The sequence below is a fragment of the Hemicordylus capensis genome, chromosome 1, assembly GCF_027244095.1.
Source record: "Hemicordylus capensis ecotype Gifberg chromosome 1, rHemCap1.1.pri, whole genome shotgun sequence".
NCBI classification, from domain to species: domain Eukaryota; kingdom Metazoa; phylum Chordata; class Lepidosauria; order Squamata; family Cordylidae; genus Hemicordylus; species Hemicordylus capensis.
The window spans coordinates 394512534-394531509 of record NC_069657.1 but is presented as its reverse complement, the minus strand read 5'-3'; the positions used below and the strand labels follow the sequence as shown (position 1 = coordinate 394531509).

Here is an 18976-nt window from a genome sequence, read left to right as displayed (position 1 = left end):
TGAGTTTGCCTCAGGTTTGTCATGATGTCCAAGGGTGGCCTCTCTCACCAACCCTGGCCATACCTTATTCTCCCCCTCTCTCTCACCAAGCCCCTTCTCTCATCAACCCCCCATCACCTAGCCTTTTTTCCTCTCACCAAGCCTCTTTTTCCTTTCTTGATCACCAAGCCCCTCCATCAAGTTTCCCCTCTCTCCCACCAAGCTTCTCCCCCTCTAACCAAGCCCCCCCTTACCAAGCCACTTTGATCTCTCTCTCTCCAAGCCTTGCCATCCAATTCCCCACTTTTCTCTTGCCCCCTACCAGTCCCCAAACAAAATCAAGCCCAGGAAGATCAGACTTACAACAGCCAGTGAACTTTCCTGATCAAAGAGCTTCCGCCAACACTTCTTCCCCCTAACTTCCTATTTTGCTCTTACTGGCTGGAACAGCCCGCCCATCAAGCTGCTCCAGCCAGTCTGATTGCTAAGGGGCACCAGCCTGGCCACACACCCCCAAAAGCAGTAAAATGGGTGGAAAAAATACACTTCATTTGGGCTGGGGGAAGTATTTTCAATGTAATTTTTTACTTCCTTGAGTGGGCAATGCCAGGAATTGCCCACTAGGGATCAGAAGCTGATTAGCAGCTGCTCCAGCCAAGAAGTTTCAGGTATGGGGAGAAGGGACTGGAGAAAGCTCCGTGCTTGGGAAAATCCTATGGTTGCTGATAAGTCTGATACTCTGCGGGATCCTGTGATTGTTTTTGTTTCAGGGAGGGAGGAGTGCATAGCCCCCTTGTCCTTAGTAAGGGCCCCTTACTGGCCAGCCACCTTGCCTGTTACGTGCGTAGGCCACTGTTATGAAGTTATGATCAATGCATGGAGGGTCCTGGGCAAGGCAAGCAGGTGCAGGCCTGACCCCCCACTCCGCTCATCTATATTCTACCTGGGTTTCTACTCTTCCCGGGGTTCCTGAACATACATTCCAGTATTATGCAGTCTAGTTAGTACAATGAGAATTAAATTGTGGCTTCAGGGTGAGGGCAATGCAGCTTCATGGCTGAAGCACAGCAAAACTAGGAGTGTAGGCCTGTTGCCAAGGTAACAGAGACAGATTTCCTTTGCCCCCATTAATACCTAAGCTCCATTTCAGCTGCCCTCCCTCAAAAAAGTGAAAACAGTGGAGGCTTTTTAAAGAGCATAAAAATGTTTGCAACTTCCCTCCCACCTGATTCAGCTGCACTCTAGAAATATTACGTTGCCTTTAAATCAGTCCCTGTATCAGTTTGAGACACATTTGATAGTGAGGAGCTGAGGGAGAAGTGTACTTTATGGCAGCTGATTTAGTCCTTCCTATTCCACTTTCAAGTGTTCTCACACACACCATGCAGATACAGAGGCTTGACTCCCATGGTGGGCCCCCGAGAGGCTCTAGCTTAAGGTAAAGCATGCGGCATTTTCTCACCCATCACCACGGCTCTTTCCCCCTCGCCCCCCATGTTAGAAATACACAAGTGCTCCACTTCCATGGTCAAGGAGCTACAGGTTGTGTGTCCGGAGATGCAATGTGAGTTAAGCAGTAGAAAAGGGGGTGGGAGGGGTGAGGATTTCTCCAGAAAGATTATTTTTCTAATACAGTTGATGAATGATGTAACTTTATAAAATAAACACAAGAACCAAAATGCCACAAACAGTGCCTTCCTCTCACCCTTCCCTAGACCCCCAGATATCACTTCCCACCCTTTCCTAGCATCCACCCTTGAGCTCACCTCCAACCCAGAATGATGGAGGGAAACTGGCCTGAAGATGCCGCTAGAGCCCTAAAATCTTTTGGAGGGGAGAGGGAGGAGTGTAGTCATCTCCAAAACACTTGTGTATGTACAAGGTACTGTACTATTATCTCAGTTGTACTCTTGCATGCGCCTCACTTCCGTGAGTAGTTCCAGAAGGCAAGCACTACCTAGGTGTTCCCTCCCTTTGGACAGATGATCACTAGAGACAAGCCTCATTCAGACATTATAAAATCACCCCACCGTAGCCATGTACAGCGGAGCAAAGGGGGAGGAAGTCCTGCCCTCCACCAGAGCAATCAGCAATGTGCCCCGCCACTCACACTTATAGGGGGGCTTGTCTGAAGAGGGATGAGCCCAATCCATGATTGCAAGACAGTCTTGCAATCATGGGAGCATCCACCAACATGCTTTGGGCTTTTCCCTCTTCAGACAAGCCCCACTGTAAATGTGAGCAGCAGGGCACGCTGCTGATTGATGCCGTGGGGGTGGGACTTCCTTCCCCTTCACCCTGCTGCACACAGCTACAGTGAGGCAATTTTGTAACATTTGAATGAGGGTACAGTATCTTTAAAGTATTTGGTTTATTTAAAAGGTAAAGTGTGCCGTCAAGTTGGTGTCAACTCCTGTAACCCACTGAGCCCTGTGGTTGTCGTTAGTAAAATACAGGAGGTAAAATACATTGCCATCTCCTGCGCAGTGTGAGATGATGCTTTTCAGCACCTTCCTATATCGCTGCTGCCCCATATAGGTGTTTCCCAGTCTGGGAAACATTACAGTTTCCCAGTCAACATTACAGTTTCCCAGCAACCTCTGGCTTGCTAGACAAGTCTCCTCCCCGCTGCGCCATTAGGTGGCTTTTGGTTTATTTACTTCCCTGTATAATATTTGGTTTATTTATACAGCATCATAAAGGCAAACAGCATGTGGACTCCCAAATGAGAGAAGATCATATCTGATTCCCAGAGACACTCCTGCATCCCAAAGGTGCCTTCGGGCAGCTCTCTGCTCTGCTCATTTCTCATTATGTCCCACAAGCATTAACTCTCATTAAGGGATATCTTAAGCAACATCTCCTGGCCATTAAGGAACACTGATTGACCCTCCTGGACTATTTAGTCAAGCATCTGCCTACCTAGGGTAGTCATTAACAATTTTATGAAGCAGATTAAGTTGAGAGAAGCCCCGTCCACTTTATAGAGGGCAGCCACGCTTGCACTTACGTGAGGAAAAGTGGGGAGGAAGTTCTGCCCTACCACTGTCACTCACCCCCTCATGCCAAACTAACATGCTTATGGTGGCGCCTCTTTCAGACAAATGGCACCATAAACATGTTTTCCGGTGTGAGGGAGTGAGTGACAGTGGCAGGGTGGGACTTTCTTCCCACTCTTCCCCTTGTGAGCCTGGGCATGGTTGCCCTCTATAGCTTCTGAAGAGGGCTAGAGTAGCCTGGTTCATGCAGTCTTTCAAATGTAGGTTTAACATGGGTTACTGACATTAGCATGACAGTGTGAACCCTTTAAGAGGGGTTTGGATAACTTCATGGAGGAGAGGTCTATTGACGGCTACTAGTCAGAGGGCTGTAGGCCACCTCCAGCCTCGGGGGCGGGGTGCCTCTGGGTACCAGTTGCAGGGGAGTAACAGCAGGAGAGAGGGCATGCCCTCAACTCCTGCCTGTGGCTTCCAGCAGCATCTGGTGGGCCACTGTGTGAAACGGGATGCTGGACTAGATGGGCCTTGGGCCTGATCCAGCAGGGCTGTTCTTATGTTAACCCACACCAAGATGGTTTATGGCCCGAGATGACTCAGATTCCTGCCTTGGTGTGGGTTCACACAATTATGCTAATGTTGGCAAACCATTCAGCACAACACAGTAGCCTTTATACCTCAATATGGATAGCAAGGCAACAGTGGGAAGAGATCTTATTTGACAATGGTAGGACAAGTGCTGCTGCGTGATATCATCTCTTCAAAGTCCTGTTCTTTCAGAACTGAGAAAAGCTTTTCAGTTCCAGGAACAGACCAGTCCTGTCATGAAACAATGGCTGTGTTCTTCTCTCCTTCCCATCTTGGCATGTTACGTACTACTAACACAAAATAGCCATATCCAGGTTAAGGCTTAGTGTTACAGTGATTGCTTTTACTAAACTAAGCAGGATTTACCATCCAATCCTTAAGAGTCTAGAGGGAAGGCATCCCTCTTTCTTTGTAGGGGGAGGAGTTGCATGAAGAACAGATGTGCTTGGGGTTAATGACTGCACTGGAGGAGGGGGAAGTAGCTGTAGCAGATGAAGTATCATATCCCACTCCAATACAGGCCCCATCACTCCAAATAATTTTTGTTTTCCTCTGAATTTACCTTGGGAGCTACTAGGGGATGAGCAAAGCATCCATGCAAATGTGCATGTGAACTGAATGTGCCAAATTGGTACATTCTGAAGACTACTCCCTCTGCCAACTCTGTGCTCATATGACGTTAAACAACAAAAGCTTGTTTGCCTTGGGATGCCTTTGTATATCAAAGAGATGAGACCATCCTAAGCAGTAGCAAATTACTTTTCCCAGTAATGGTGGAGTGAAATGCTTCTTCTGCTGACACATGCTTATATATTATTAATTTCAGTGTGGTGCTATTTAAACTGTGGTTACTCTTAATGGCCATCCTAGACTCCCTAAATGCTGAAATAATTAATTGCTGAAGGGGTCAAAGTGACTGATGGCTGTGTTCCATAGCGAACATCTCCTCTCTTTCTTGTAGACAGAGAATCAGTGTGGTGTAGTGCAGTAGCTAGGAGTGGTAAGTCCCTGTTTATAATTTAACCCAAGTTATGAATTCTTTAGACTGCAGAAAGGCAAGCTATTATCTCTCAGCCTCACTCATCTGTAATTTGGGGAATAATAATTCTAGCCTACTTTACATATTTATTGAAAGGATGACTGAGACAATATACGTGGTATATTTAGAACACTCAAAAGTTTTGGTGATCCTAGCACCATGATTGATTGATTGATTGATTAAGTGCCGTCAAGTCAGTGTCGACAGCGACCACATAGATAGATTATCTCCAGGATGATCTGTCTTCAGCTTGGCCTTTAAGGTCTCTCAGTGGTGCATTCATTGCTGTCACAATCGAGTCCACCCACCTTGCTGCTGGTCATCCTCTTTTTATCTTTCCTTCAACTTCCCCCAGCATTATAGTGGGAAGCTGGGTTTTCGCATAATGTGTAGTTTGAGCCTCGTCATTTGTGCCTTGAGTGAAAATTCTGGATTTGTTCCATGATCCATTTGTTTGTTTTCCTGGCTGTCCATGGTATCCTCTAAAGCCTTCTCCAGCAAGAAAGTTCAAAAGTGTCAATACTTTTTCTATCTTGCTTCTTCAAAGTCCAGCTTTCACATCCAAAGAGTGTCACGGGAAAAACTATTGTCCGAACGATTCTTATCTTTGTAGGTCACCATGATAGGCACCTTCAAAACACAGATGTAAATCACAGTCAAGGCCTATGATTCAGAGGACTGGATGCTGCAAGCATACCGGGGCTTATGAACCTTCTTCCTTCCCCATCCATAGCCCTGTGTGCCAACTGACGAAGTATGTATGAAACTTGGGCAAGTTTCCAAAGCCGTTTCTGAAGTAGCACAAGAAGCTGCTCCTTCATGAGAAGTGGTGAGAAGCTCTGACATGCACCAAAAGTGGCTCTGGATCACAGCATGTGTTTGGAGGGCTTACAGTCTCTGACAGATTAAAAAAATAAAAACAAAACAAGAACTGGGAATGATGCAGTGAGGATTGTGCACACAATTTATCTTTTAATTTATCTTTGCAGGCTTAAGGGCTGCTTTTTAAAAAAAGTTATATCCAGAACAGATCCTTTGGGGAAAATGCTGCATTCTGCACTTGGTACCAACTTCCAGTATATGCACTTTTGCTCCAAAATCACCAAACGTACAGAGTCCTATGGAAACTAAGAACAGGCCTTGTGAAAATGGGTTTTGAGGGAATTTTTACAGGCTGAAGGAGAAGAGAAAAGGAGATAAGGCAGGCTGTTCCAGTCATAGGAAGCAGCATAAAAGAAGGCACAAAGGAATGGGAAAGGGGCAGCTGACAGCAGATGGGTTTGAACAGTGCAAAGGGAGTGAGTGCAAACAAGTCTTCTGTTCTGTTAGTTTAGTGCTGGGTTTGTTGCCATGCTAGCTCCAGACAAAAATTCTGGGTCTACAAATGCAGCAGATTGTAGTGGGAACAAAGTGACAAAATGAAATGTACCACTTCAGACTGTAGGAGGGGAATAACATTTTAATATTTTCCTACATTAAAAATAAAATAAATTTCCATTAAGAAAACAAACACAACAAAGGAAATGGTTAGACTAGAATCTCTCTCTCTCATGTACTAGATTTCTATTTGCAGGGAGTTTCGTTTAACGTGGAGGAACATTCAGAAATATGTCTTACCTGCAAGTCTGAAGTGGTGCAGTCTATCCTTACTCCTCAGCATTTTACTAGGTTAGGTCAGAGTTGTTGCACTAGATTTTACCTTACAAATTTTGTATCAAGAGGGTATTAAACAGCTCCTAGTAAAAAGGTTTTCTGCCAGTTAAGCCAAATTCAGGAAGAAGTTGCTAGATTTTCTCCAGAGTTACTGAGCCCCAGAGCACAATGGGTGGGGAAGAAAGGACAAATGTGAGGAAAAGATGACCAGCAGTGGTAAGTAGTAATGATGATTCAGTGGTAAGTAGTAATGGTAAATAGTATTGATTATTCTTGAGGGAAGATGGTTCTTAAGAAGGATATCAAATATATTGATTAAAAACTCACAGGCCCTTTAACAAGGGAACACTAATTTGCCTGGATTCTTGTGTGGAAGTCACAATTCTCCATCCACATGCACAGGGGAATGCCGCTCTTCATAGGCCCCACTCTTTTCAGTCTGTGGTGCAGGATACATCTGCTGACACATGCTTCGGTCCTTGTATTGGTGGAGAATGTTCTGTTGCTTGCTCCCATGTAATAAACAGGATATCCAGCAGGTGTGGAGTACATATTCCCTTAAGCTCGGTCTGGAGGAGACTCGCAGGGGGAAGGGATCACTTTGCAGACAGGAAAGCTCACAGTCATGAGCCCAGACCTGACTAACTGCCAAGTCTCAGCGTCTCTGCAGGGAGATCACTGCTGCCCACTGTGCAGGAGGTGCTGAAACAAGGAGTCCTGCTTCTTGCTGAGAACATCAGGAGAATCGAGCTCTGCCACCTTCCCAGCATGCATCACTAGCACTCGGTCCGAGTCCAAGATGGTGTTAAGCCTGGCAGAAATAAATACAACATGATAAGTAGGGCAGGCACCTCATGTCTTGCCCTTACTTTTTATTAAAATACTTGCATATATTCAGAATTATACCCCCAGTTTGAAGAATGACAGAATCCTGGTGATCAACAGAATATCCAGTATCTACAGTACTGACCTCCCATAATATATTCCAAACTGGAATGATTCTGGAATGATGTTTACAACAAAAATGTCCCTCAGATGCAGAGCCAGGAGCCACAGCACTACAACCTTTACACACACACACACACACACACACACACACACACACACACACACACACCACTTTCTCTTTTGCTGCTGGCACACATGACTCTAGCCAGGAAAGACTTGCACATACAGTTCTGTGTAAAACCCATGTAAAAATCAGGAAGATCCACTTAAGTTCAACTAAATTTGACCTCTTCCCAGTGTAATTGGTTTTAAAGGTAAAGTGTGCTGTCAAGTCAATTTCAAATCCTGGCAAACACAGAGCCCTGTGGTTTTCTTTGGTAGAATACAGAGGGGTTTACCACTGCCTCCTACTGCACAGTTTGAGATGATGCCTTTCAGCATCTTCCTATATCGCTGCTGTTTTACACCAAGTTAAAAAGCAGCTGATTCTGTGCATCAAACCTTGAGTTTTCAGTTGCTCCAACCGGTAGTAAAGTTTCAAAGTTTTGTAAGCTGCATTTCTATACACATATATACACTTAGATGGGAATAAGTCCTCTTATACACATTTATTTATTTATTTGATTGATTGATTGATTTCAATACCTCCCTTCCAAAAATGGCTTAGGGCGGTTTACACAGAGAAATAATAAAGAAATCAGATGAGACTTAGTTCTGAGGACTTATTGTGCTGTTACTAAGAATGGGCTAAATTTCTAACAAACAAGTCCACTGATTCCAACTAAGAGATATCTCTCTGATCATTTCATAAAATGGCAACAACTGTTATAATGTCTTTCAACATTACATTCAGCTTTCTTCCATCCTGCACTGCTCGTTCTCTCGGTCTCTCTCTCTCATACACACCCTTGCTGTTTATCTTGCTCAACAGTTTCTTGCTGGCATTGCTGTCCCTGCTGCCCAACAAGGATGAGAATTGCAAGGTGGCATGGAGGAAGAGGGTCCAGCAGTCATGTTGGCCATTCGGTTGGTCAGACAGCAGGTGGGCAACAGGCCGTGCTACCACTTTGCCCTTTTCATCTTACTCCTCCTCTTGTTTGGCAGAGTATATGCTGCTGCTGCTGCATTGCTATGTCACTTCTTGATTTTCAGGCTCATTGGAATTAAAGAAGGGTCAAAATAGTGCAGCAACATCCCACATGCTCAATTTTGAACAGAGATGAGATGAGAAAAAAAGTGGAGGCAAGGCAAAGTGGTGGCACAAGAAAAGAGTCAGATTCTTATCTTGGAGCAAGCAGAGTCTGATTGGCTGTTTGATGTCCCTGTCAGCAGTACACCTGGGGCAGGTGCCCCCTTTGCCCTGCCTTCATTCTGGCACTGAGTAGGTAAAAGGAAAGGAGGAGAATTCACTGCTTCATTGCTACTGACATAGGCATCTAATATCGGATATGCAATTGTCCTCTTATGCTTGCCTTATGTTAAATATAGCATTCAGCTTTGCAGAGAAGATTTCAGTCGTGAGCCCCCACCTGCAGTCTGAAATGGTGCAGTCCAGAAACAGGTTTACCACTTAATTTGCTGTTTGTAAAAACTAGACCTAAATCTTAGCTTTCCTATTTGTTCAAATGCAATCCTGTGCATACTTATTAAGTCCCATTGAATTTAGAAGGATTTGCATGTGAATATCTGTGCCACAGGATCAGGCTAAAAATATACTAGTATCTTTAAAGGGAACATTAATTTATTCCATCTTCAAGCTCTCTAGAGATTAGCTTCTTCACTTCTGGTTGTTCTGCAATACCCTCTGCTGGACAGACCAGGTTGTACACATGTGCGCTCTATTTGCTCCTCAAAAACATTGTGAAATTCCTTGGATGAATTCACATAATTGAGGCACGACCTGAAAGAGGTTCTGAATGAGGGCAGAACTAGAGGACCCCCATCGTTGTTCTGTTCCAGGTTTTAGCCTACAAATGTCTGTGTATACATGTACATGTTTGTGTGAATGACATTTACTTTAAAAGTGAAACTTGGCACAGGCCCCTACAAATGCAGGGTACATTGTATAGATCAGGCCTGCTCAACCTAGGCCCCCCAGCTGTTTTTGATCTACAACTCCCATAATTCCCAGCCACAATGGCCAATAGCCAGGGATTATGGGAATTGTAGGCCAACATCTGCAGGAGGGCTGAAGTTGAGCAGCCCTGGTATAGATAGTAAGTGTACTACTGCATGTGCATTGTACTGTATGAGTGTTGAACATAATGTGTGAATAACTGTATGTGCATACAGACCTGTATGTTCACTCACTGTACGTGCATTGAGCATAATGTGGCAAAGGCCTTATAATTTTGATTTTTTTGGTCTGATGTTCAAGGAATGACAGATTGTTGTTTTTCTGAAGAGAACTATCAATCAACTCTCCATATTTTCTCCAATATGAAACAAGAAAAAATTCAAAATGCACAGATAAAATTGAAATCCAGTGACTGCAAAAATCTCCAGAGCAACATCAAACTAGTAGTAGGAACATTGCTATTATTGTGAAGGTCCACCATACACTGTTACAGAAAGGTGTTGAGCTAGTTCACAGGAACTGGTGGAACTCCTGCTGAAGAGAATAGCCAGAAAATATGGCTATGCTCAGTTATGTCTGTGAAAATAAGTGACAAAACTGCATGGCCTGAACGCCTGGACTTATAAGCAAGACACCCTTCAAATAACTTCTAGAAGCACCTCTAACTTAAGTGTTTGGTATCCAAGGCCGGCCCTACCATGAAGCAGGGTTAGGCAGGTAACTTCAGGTGGCAGATTCTCAAGGGCAGTACAGCAACCCATCCTCCCAATGGGTGGCCTGCAGAAGGAGGAAGGCAAAGTGGCACCATGTTACTTTTCCTCATCCCATCCCATCCTCTTCTATTAGGAAGGGGAAGAGATTTGGAAGGAATGAAGGAAGAAGCTGGGGGTATGGTTTGAACAGAAACAAAGGGGGCACTGTTGAGTGCTCTGCTTTAGGAAACAAAATGTCATGGGCCAGCACTATCTTTATGCCTCTTATTAGCTCCCTCTCCAAAAGACAAATAAGAACAGCCTTAGCAGAAAGCTCTCTGACGTTGGTGTATAGAGAGATCAGTGCTGTGATTCTTCCAAGTACTGTATTGAATACATTTATCTATTGCGCTACTGGCAATACTGATATCCTTCATAAGTTGTTGTGCTTGGGGTCCATTTCCTTTCAACAAGGTCTGTTGGAAGGAAATCAACAGAAGGAGACCTGCCAAGAAGTATTTAACATATTGCCAAGTTGTGCTTGAATTTAGCAAAAGAGTTCTCAGCCAACTTCCTGTATCATTGATTCCAATCACTATCTAGCTGGAGCATCTGTCCTCTGTCAGAGGAAGGATTCCACCCACTGCATGTCACTGCAAGCCCTGCTTCTGCTGTGTTCTGCTCTGGTTTTGTGAAGCTTTAAATATCTTCATAGCTACATTAAGGGCTGTTATTCCAGATAAATGTAGACTGAGGCTGCATTCTTATGCACAGGTAGGCAAGTTACGTCCCATTGATTTTAAATTGATTTAGGTATGCTAATTGTGTGCAGTATTGCAGCCCAAGTTGCTCAGATGTGCAACCTGCACAATTTGATAATTCATGCGTCAGCTGCACTTTATGTTCCTGTTGGCAAAGATAAAACACACAGGTTCCAGTGAATAGTTCAAGATCCTTCAAAAGCGTATGGCAGACTCCACCCATAATAGTATTCTAGTCTGAACTTTCCATCTATTTGTTTATTTGACTGAGTCTTCCCTATTCCATGGACTCAGAGCTGACAATAAATAAAATCAAAAGCCCCATAGCTGAGATGACTGCATCTGCTTTCCAATTATTGCAGCAAACAGTAGGGATGTGCAAGGACCGGTCCGGAGGCCATTCTACAGGCCTCCGGACTGGTCCGGACACAGGCGGTTTGGTCCAGCAAGATTCGGGTGGGGGGTTCCATTAAGGGCGGGGGGGGGCTTTACTTACCCCTCCGAACAACGGCGCCGTATTTAGTTGAGCAATCGGGCAGCAGGATACCTCCCTGCCGCCCCCTTCAAACCCCGCTTGGCTGGCGGCCGCCCCCTTCAATCTTCCTGCAGCCCCCAATCCCCCTGCCGCCCCCTTCATTCCCATTTCTCCATTGAAATCGGGCGGCAGGGTAACTCCCTGCTGCCCCTTTGCCGGCTTGGCTGCAAAAGGCTTTTAAGAAGCCTTTTGCAGCCAAGCCGGCAAAGGGGCAGCAAGGAGTTACCCTGCCGCCCGATTTCTAAAAGGAGCCCTTTTAGAAATCAGACGGCAGGATAACTCCCTGCCGCCCCTTTGCCTGCTCAAAAGCCAAGCTGGCAAAGGGGCGGCAGGGAGTTACCCTGCCGCCCGATTTCAATGGAGAAACGGGAATGAAGGGGGCGGCAGGGGGATTGGGGGCGGCAGGGAGATTGAAGGGGGCGGCCGCCAGCCAAGCGGGGTTTGAAGGGGGCAGCAGGGAGGTATCCTGCCGCCCGATTCTTAGTTCTTAAGGAGCCAAGCGGGGATTGAAGCGGGCGGCAGGGATGTATCCTGCCGCCCGATTGCTCAACTAAATACGGCGCCGTTGTTGGGAGGGGTAAGTAAAGCCCCTCCCGCCCTTAATGGAACCCCCCACCCCAGTGCCGGACTGCAGCTCCGCAGTTCCGTGCACACCCCTAGCAAACAGTGTTCAGCCTGTTGAGGGAGATGGCGATGCAAATGCCTTAAAACACATTGTAAACTCGAAGCAAGGTGAGTCCTCATAGCTGAGTAACACTCCATTTTTTCACTACTTGGAGACCTGAGAATGGCAGGCGAGAAGAGAAACAAAACAGCACCTGTGAGCGATTGTCAGCACGGTTTTGTCGGCAAATTGCTGGCGGATAGTCTGCTGGAGTAACCTGTCTGTCTTCTGATCCACACTTGCTGTAGCCTCATCAATGCACAGAACCTACCATTGACAGGAAAAATAAATAAGTTCAGGAACGAAGAGTGCTGCTGATATATATATGTGTGTGTGTGTATATATATATATATATATATATATAGAGAGAGAGAGAGAGAGAGAGAGAGAGAGAGAGAGAGAGAGAGAGGACTGCAAACCACCCAGAGATCATTGATTTGGGGTGGTATAAAAATGTAACTAATGAACATGCCTACTCTCGGTCCTACTACTAATTCTCACAACATGTCTAATTTAAACATTCGTCCTAGAATCCAAACAGCTTAAGAATGTAGGATGACCCCAGCAAGTCTAGCATCCTGCTTTTCACAGTGAGCAATCGGATGCCTTCAGGAAGCCTAGAGAGAGGACATGAAGGCAGTTGCCCAACTCCACTGTTGCATCAGTGTCCAGCAGTTGGATAGTCAACAATATAATAGAAAAATGTATTGGACACAGTACTTGGAAGAATCACAGCACTGATCTCTATATACATCAACTTCCTTTAAAAATTGAGCTTTTGTTTAGTTATCATGGCAATAAACACTGAGAGACCTTTACCTCTAAGCATCTGTCTACTCCTCTTTTTAAAGTCCTTTAAGTCATCACCACATCGTATGACAGAAAATTCTATAAATGTTGCACTTTGTGAAGAAGCACTTCTGTTTGTTTGTTCTGAATCTGCTGCCAGTCAGTTTCACTGAACAACTCCAAGTTCTAGTATTATGAAGTCTCTTGCTTCATATTGTACTTAGGGCTGCTTCTCACAATCAAAGGAATGTCAGTTAAATGAAAATTAGGGATCTTGGCAGTGAACGTGCTTCCATGGAGTGTGTTGTGTGAACTCAGGATTTTTCGATGATCTCATTTGCACAACGAAAACCTAATATTTAACCAACATTGACAAGTTCAAATTAATTATTTTGGTTAAAATGGGGCTTCATCGCACAAATATGAGATTGATGTAAAATCCTGAATTCACATAGTACTCTCCACAGGAGCGTGCATGCCACCAGGATCTCTGGTTTTTGTTTAAGAACATAAGAACAGCCCTGCTGGATCAGGCCCAAGGCCCATCTAGTCCAGCATCCTGTTTCGCACAGTGGCCCACCAGATGCCGCTGGAAGCCACAGACAGGAGTTGAGGGCGTGCCCTCTCTCCTGCCATTACTGACATTGCTTTGATTGTGAGAACTGGCCCATAATTTTAAAAACCTCCACCATTTCACACCTTAATCATCATTTTTTCTAAACTAAAAAGCCAAAAACTGTTCAGCCTTCCCTTATAAATGGAAGGTACTCCAACCATTTGATCATTTTTGTTGCTTGTTTCTGAAGTATTCCCAGCTCTACAATATATTTTATTGAAACTGAGTGACCTCTTCATATCTTTCCAGCACTGCAATGTGAATCTTCTCCAGTCAACAAGAGGTAATGGTTGTCCCAAACCAGAAATCTTAGTCATATTTGGGGAACCTGTTTGAAATAAGTCCCCCCCCCCATGAAACCTCACCTTGGCCTGGGTCAAGAGGGCCCTTGCTAGACAAACCAGCTGTCTTTGTCCCACGGAGAGACTCTTTCCTCTCTCTCCTAGCTCACGATCCAGCCCACCTGCATGGCTCAAGAGAATGAAGATGTAATTAGGGTTACTGAGTTTGGCCACCTAGTCAAGGGCCTGACAGCATTCTAAAGTTCATCACTACTCAACACTAGTCTATATGAACTTCATACTCAATGTATGAGAGATCTAGATGTTAAACAAGAAGCGTTAAGAATGTTGTGGGCCCTCAGCAAGAAACAGAGAAATTGGAAGCTCTCTAACCTTGCCCCACACTTTGCATGAAAGGATATGAAGATTCCCTTTAGACCCAGTAAGGTCTATATCTTACTGGGACACATCTACACCAACTTCGACTAGGGCCCAACACCCTTGAGGGTATTACTGAATTTTCCTTCTGCTAACCACTCTGACCAATATTCAAGCCCATCAGGCCTTTTCCCTCTAGTAAACTTTGACATGATGTTCATTTCCTCAAACGCCAGACTCACCCATCTCTGTAACCACCTCCTGCAAATGGCATTGCTCCAGGACTTGATACAAGTCAGCATCTGTGTATTGCCCCTGGGGGTCCAAGTTCTCACGGACTGTCCCGCTAAACAAAAAGGGGTCTTGGGGGATTATGGCCATTCTAGACCTACAAGAGAGAACAGACGAAGGCTTGATCGGAGGGAACTGCTCAGAGGCAAACAGAGGTAGTAGTAAGCAGCTGATATCCTGAAACAACCTCATCAAATCAACCCTGCAATGATATGCCAATGGCAACTTCTGGAACCAAAATATAGGTTTTCAGCTGTACCCTTATTGCTCTGTGCTACTATTCTTGCTGAATGTGACCCACCTCAGCTTCTTCAAGCCAACAGAACAGCTGTTGATATTATCCAAGAGGATCTGGCCAGCTCTCAGCTCCACCATACGGAAAAGGGCTAAAAAGAGAGTGGATTTGCCAGATCCAGTGCGTCCAACGATCCCTATCTTCTCCCCATGATAGATGGTGAAAGTTACTCCATCCAGGGCATTGGGTAGGTCAGGCCGATAGGCCAGTACTACTTGCTGGAACTCTATGTGACCTTGACTTGGCCAATCAGGTGCAACCTTGAAGGAAGAAAAATACAAGTGTAAGCAATAATTAACAGTTCTGTCTCCCATCAGCTTCCTTCCAGCCTTCCAACACATAAGTACACCCACGTATTTGAATAAAGCTGGTGAAGAACTAGAATGCACTCACCTGCCATTCTCATCATTTCTCTCACATGCTCATCTCACAGCCACTGCCCACATATATATTATCTTTATAACTATCTTATTCCTTTTTTTTTGTAAATTGTGTTGATAATGTTTTTTTTAAAAAGCAGAGCAAAACAACAACAACAACAACAAACCCCAATATGGGTGAAAAAGGACATCACATAAAAAGAGGATTCAGAGCACGTTCTTCAGCTATGAAGCAAGCCAAACTTCCTCCTAGCTTCACTATTCGTTTGACAGACGCGCATGCCACCAAACTGAACACCGTTTCTGAGCTTTCAGGCTTCCAGTTGGCTGCAGTGATGGCAACGCAGGCTGCATCTCCCTAAGCTGAGCTCTGTTTTACTGGGCTCCACAATAGTCTGAAGATTCTCCCTCCATGCAAGTGCAGTCACTTGCATGGAGGGAGAATCTTCAGACTGTTGTGGAGCCCAGTTTTGAAGTGGTTAGTCAGTGGTGGGCAGGGAAGGCAAAAAAAAAAAAAAAAAAAAAGCCAAGCAAAAAAGGCCCAACAAAGGAAGTATCTGCATACTTCAGCCAGTCTCCTGGCACAATGGTAGCATGTGATGGGAGTCCTCCATTCAGACCACCATCTTCCCTCAAAGGGAATATCTCAGCTTCTGTGAGGAGAAAAAGTATGTAGCACACTGCTCTGGGCTCCTTGGAAGAAGAGCGGGACATAAATGTAACAACAACAACAACAACAACAACAATAATAATAATAATAAAAACAACTTCACAGAGTGAACCACAGAATGTTGGGTGACCAATGGAGACTGAAGCATCCTGTACATATGAACTATGAAGAAGCAGATGCTCTGCTTGGGCATGTCTTATCACCTGGATGAGTAATGTACTGACATGCCCTTGGAGATCTAACAAAGCAATCTTACCTGGATTAGCTCGTCCTGGAGCTCTATGGGGATGTCTGTTGAATACTCCTCTGTCCGTTCTACACTCACCATCATGGTCTCTGTCTGGGTGAAGCTGGAAATCAGTCCAGACAGCAGGTTTGTGACTGACAGGGCATAGGAGAGTGCCAGGCCCACAAGACCTGAAGCAACAACAAAAAAAGAACACTAATAAAAAAGGAACATTGGACTTATGAAAGCTTTTTCTCCTCAACAGGTAACAAAAAGTGAAGAAAGCACATTATTTCTCCCTCACAGATAAGGGAGGTCAGAAATTATGGCCATCCAAACAACACCTTTGAATCTAGAACCCAAAAAGAGAGTTACCCGATTGGCATTTTGCAATAACTGAGAACCATGTGCAGATTACAAATGGGACATCTATTAACAGTCAGAAAGTTCATCAGAGAAGCTTCCCCAAGGAAACACTGAGTGAGGATGTCCAGAGGCTGACCTAGACCTGTTAGTTAAGGGAAGAATCTACTTTGCTTTAATCTACACCATATTTAGGAAGCTTTCTAAGTAGATTAATAGATATGACTGATCAAAGCTCTCCTAGAATTTAGAAAAGAGCCAACTTTCTCCTTACTATAATCAAAGGATGTTTCCATCCTCTCCAGGCAACAGTGCAGAATCAACCTTGGCAGGGGACTCTGTGACAGAAGGATGTAAAGAACCAAGCACCTGGTTTACCAAACTAGCATTGTATTGTACTGTATTGCTCTTTGTTGTAGTGTTTATTTGGTTGTTGACCGTAAATAAATTAGTTCAGTACCAAACTAGTGTTGTTTTTTTAATCTGCAGCTTATATCTGGTGGATTTTAAACTTTAACTTTCAACTTCTAAATTTGGTTTTAACTCGTCCTTGTTTTTAGTTAATTTCTATTAGTGTTATTTTTATATTGTTTTTAAATGTTTGTTTTACTAATTTTGTGAGCTCCTCCGAGCAGTATTGCATCGGAGGGGTGGAACATAAATATTTTAAATAAATAATAAAATAAATATTCTTCAGATCCTTTCCGCTCTGCCCTGCTCCCCCACTCCTCAATTCTATTATCCTATTCCTCAGGGTGGGAGACAGAGAAGTAGAATCCACATTGAGGATGGTGGAAGGAAAAAACCACTCTGTGATTTAAAAAAAATAGGAAGATACCAATGGGAAGGGATGGTGACAAAATCCATTGTCAGATGGCTCACCTGGATCTCCCAGTTTCCTCTGGTGCTGAATGATGGCGATTCCTGCAATAGCTGTAACAACAGCTACCCCGATCATCTGCAGTCGAATGTCTAGCCACTGCATGGCAGTGTTGCTGGCAAAACGACAGCGCTGGTTCAGCTCCAGCCGCAGCTGGTTCTCTGTCTCAAACCTAGACTGGATACAGCCCCGAGGTTAGTATCGTGAACAGTTCCTCTCTCTCTTGCAGTTCCCAGCACCCCTATTGCCAGTCATCACTGGACCTGATTGTTAAGCCAGAACTTTCTTCCCTGGCTGAAGAGCAAAACTCACCTCTCTGTGGCCCTTGTTGCACGGATTGTGCTGAGACCCGTCAAAGTCTCTGAGAAGTGAGTGTAGATAGGGGACAGGGTGAGACTGTAGAGGCGCTTGAGTTCGCGAGAGGTGCGTCGGTAGTAGCTCTGAATGGAGTAGTAGATGGCTGCCAGGGGCAACAGGACGAGACCAATCCAAGGCAGCCCATAGGTGATCATTACCAGCATGCCAAGCAGCCCAAAGACATTGGCCAAGAAGATGTTGAGGAGGAAGGGAAGGCTGTCATCCACACAGTACATATCCGAGGAGAAGCGATTAAGGATCCGGCCTGTCGGTGTAGTGTCAAAGAAGGTCATTGTGGCCTGACAAGAGAGGATCAAGAATGTTCAGAGTCAGAGTGAGCTGTGACAAACAAAATAACTGGTCCAATAGGACAAAATGCCAACTCCTCCTACAACAGAGCTGATTTGATTTGTGCATTGCAAATACTCAACAGTGATAAAGAGGTCTCATCCTAGCACAAAGTCGCCATCATATTTCAGCCATGAAGCTTTCGGGGCAAGGGGGAGGAAGGAGGAGGAAAGCCTTAGGTAAGTTTCTGTCTCAGTCTTATCTCCTGATTGTTGGGAAGGTAGAGATAATAATTGTAAAGCATTTTACAGATGGAAAATATGCTACTGGAATCAATAATTGCAGGAGCAGCTGGTGAGTGACGGGATCCCGTGCGGGATGGCAGCGTGACCCTGACCTCTGCATGTGCGCTGTGCAGGCACAGAGGCCAGGGCCATGCTGTCGCCATACAGGGATGCTGGGCGGGGTGCCACTGCCCCCGGCGCTGTCTTCACTAGCTGCTTCTGCAATTATTCAGATAATTTTTGCAATGAGCTCCTTTCAATAGATCTCTCATAGTGAGGAATGAACAATGCCCAATCATGCTATTTTTGTGGGCCCAGAACACTTCTGTAACAGTGGACCCCTTCCTCCTCCCCACAATAAAAGGATTTGCTGGAGCCTATCAGAAGCAGATGGAGCACTGATTGATGTCCTTTCACTTCTTACTTCCCTTTGTCTAAACGCCCAATGTTTCTGGCTGCCTTATTTGTATTTATAGCCAGACATGGCAGCATAGCATGCATCTGAATTGTGCATGAAAGCCCTTAGGCACTGTTCTCTGTCCCAGGGATCCAATGCCAGTTCTATGCCCTCTGGAAACCAGAGGCCCTACTCAAGTAGTCACATATATTCGGGGGCCTGTAAATCCTACCAGCTGCAGAAGTTTTCACTGCCTGTTGCAATCTCAGTGTCCCTGCTTATGATGGTGCTTATCTCTCCTGCCTGCTTTCAATCAGATGCCACACCCGGCTGGCAGCTTCTGCTGATAAACAGGAAATGCCAGCAGAAACTCAGAAAGATGTAGTTCTTGAGAAAGCATGTCAACGAAGGGGGAAAAAGGCCTAGACTTTTCCATGCACATGATGTGCAATCTCTTTCTAGTTCTATTCACATGGTATGTTCAATGCATGTACAATTTGTGTACAATGTACAGATCTGTATAAGAACATAAGAACAGCCCTGCTGGAT

At 44.9% G+C, this 18976-nt stretch overlaps 1 protein-coding gene across 6 annotated transcripts in view; it reads right to left on the bottom strand.

Annotated features, from left to right (window-relative positions):
• Window positions 1-6046: 6046 nt before the first annotated feature.
• ABCC10 (ATP binding cassette subfamily C member 10) overlaps window positions 6047-18976 on the bottom strand; it is a 51403-nt gene continuing 38473 nt past the window's right edge. For 5 of the 6 annotated variants that reach the window (XM_053304082.1, XM_053304074.1, XM_053304091.1 and 2 more), the window contains 8 exons: window positions 17414-17757; window positions 17104-17273; window positions 15889-16049; window positions 14589-14842; window positions 14239-14384; window positions 13703-13800; window positions 12087-12199; window positions 6047-7066 (listed from right to left, as the gene is read on the bottom strand). In XM_053304082.1, the coding sequence (XP_053160057.1) occupies window positions 6931-7066; window positions 12087-12199; window positions 13703-13800; window positions 14239-14384; window positions 14589-14842; window positions 15889-16049; window positions 17104-17273; window positions 17414-17757 (1422 nt within the window). In that variant the 3' untranslated portion in view covers window positions 6047-6930. Of the gene's footprint in view, window positions 7067-12086; window positions 12200-13702; window positions 13809-14238; window positions 14385-14588; window positions 14843-15888; window positions 16050-17103; window positions 17274-17413; window positions 17758-18976 lie in introns of those variants that run through there. The other variant, XR_008318054.1, reaches the window with a different exon arrangement.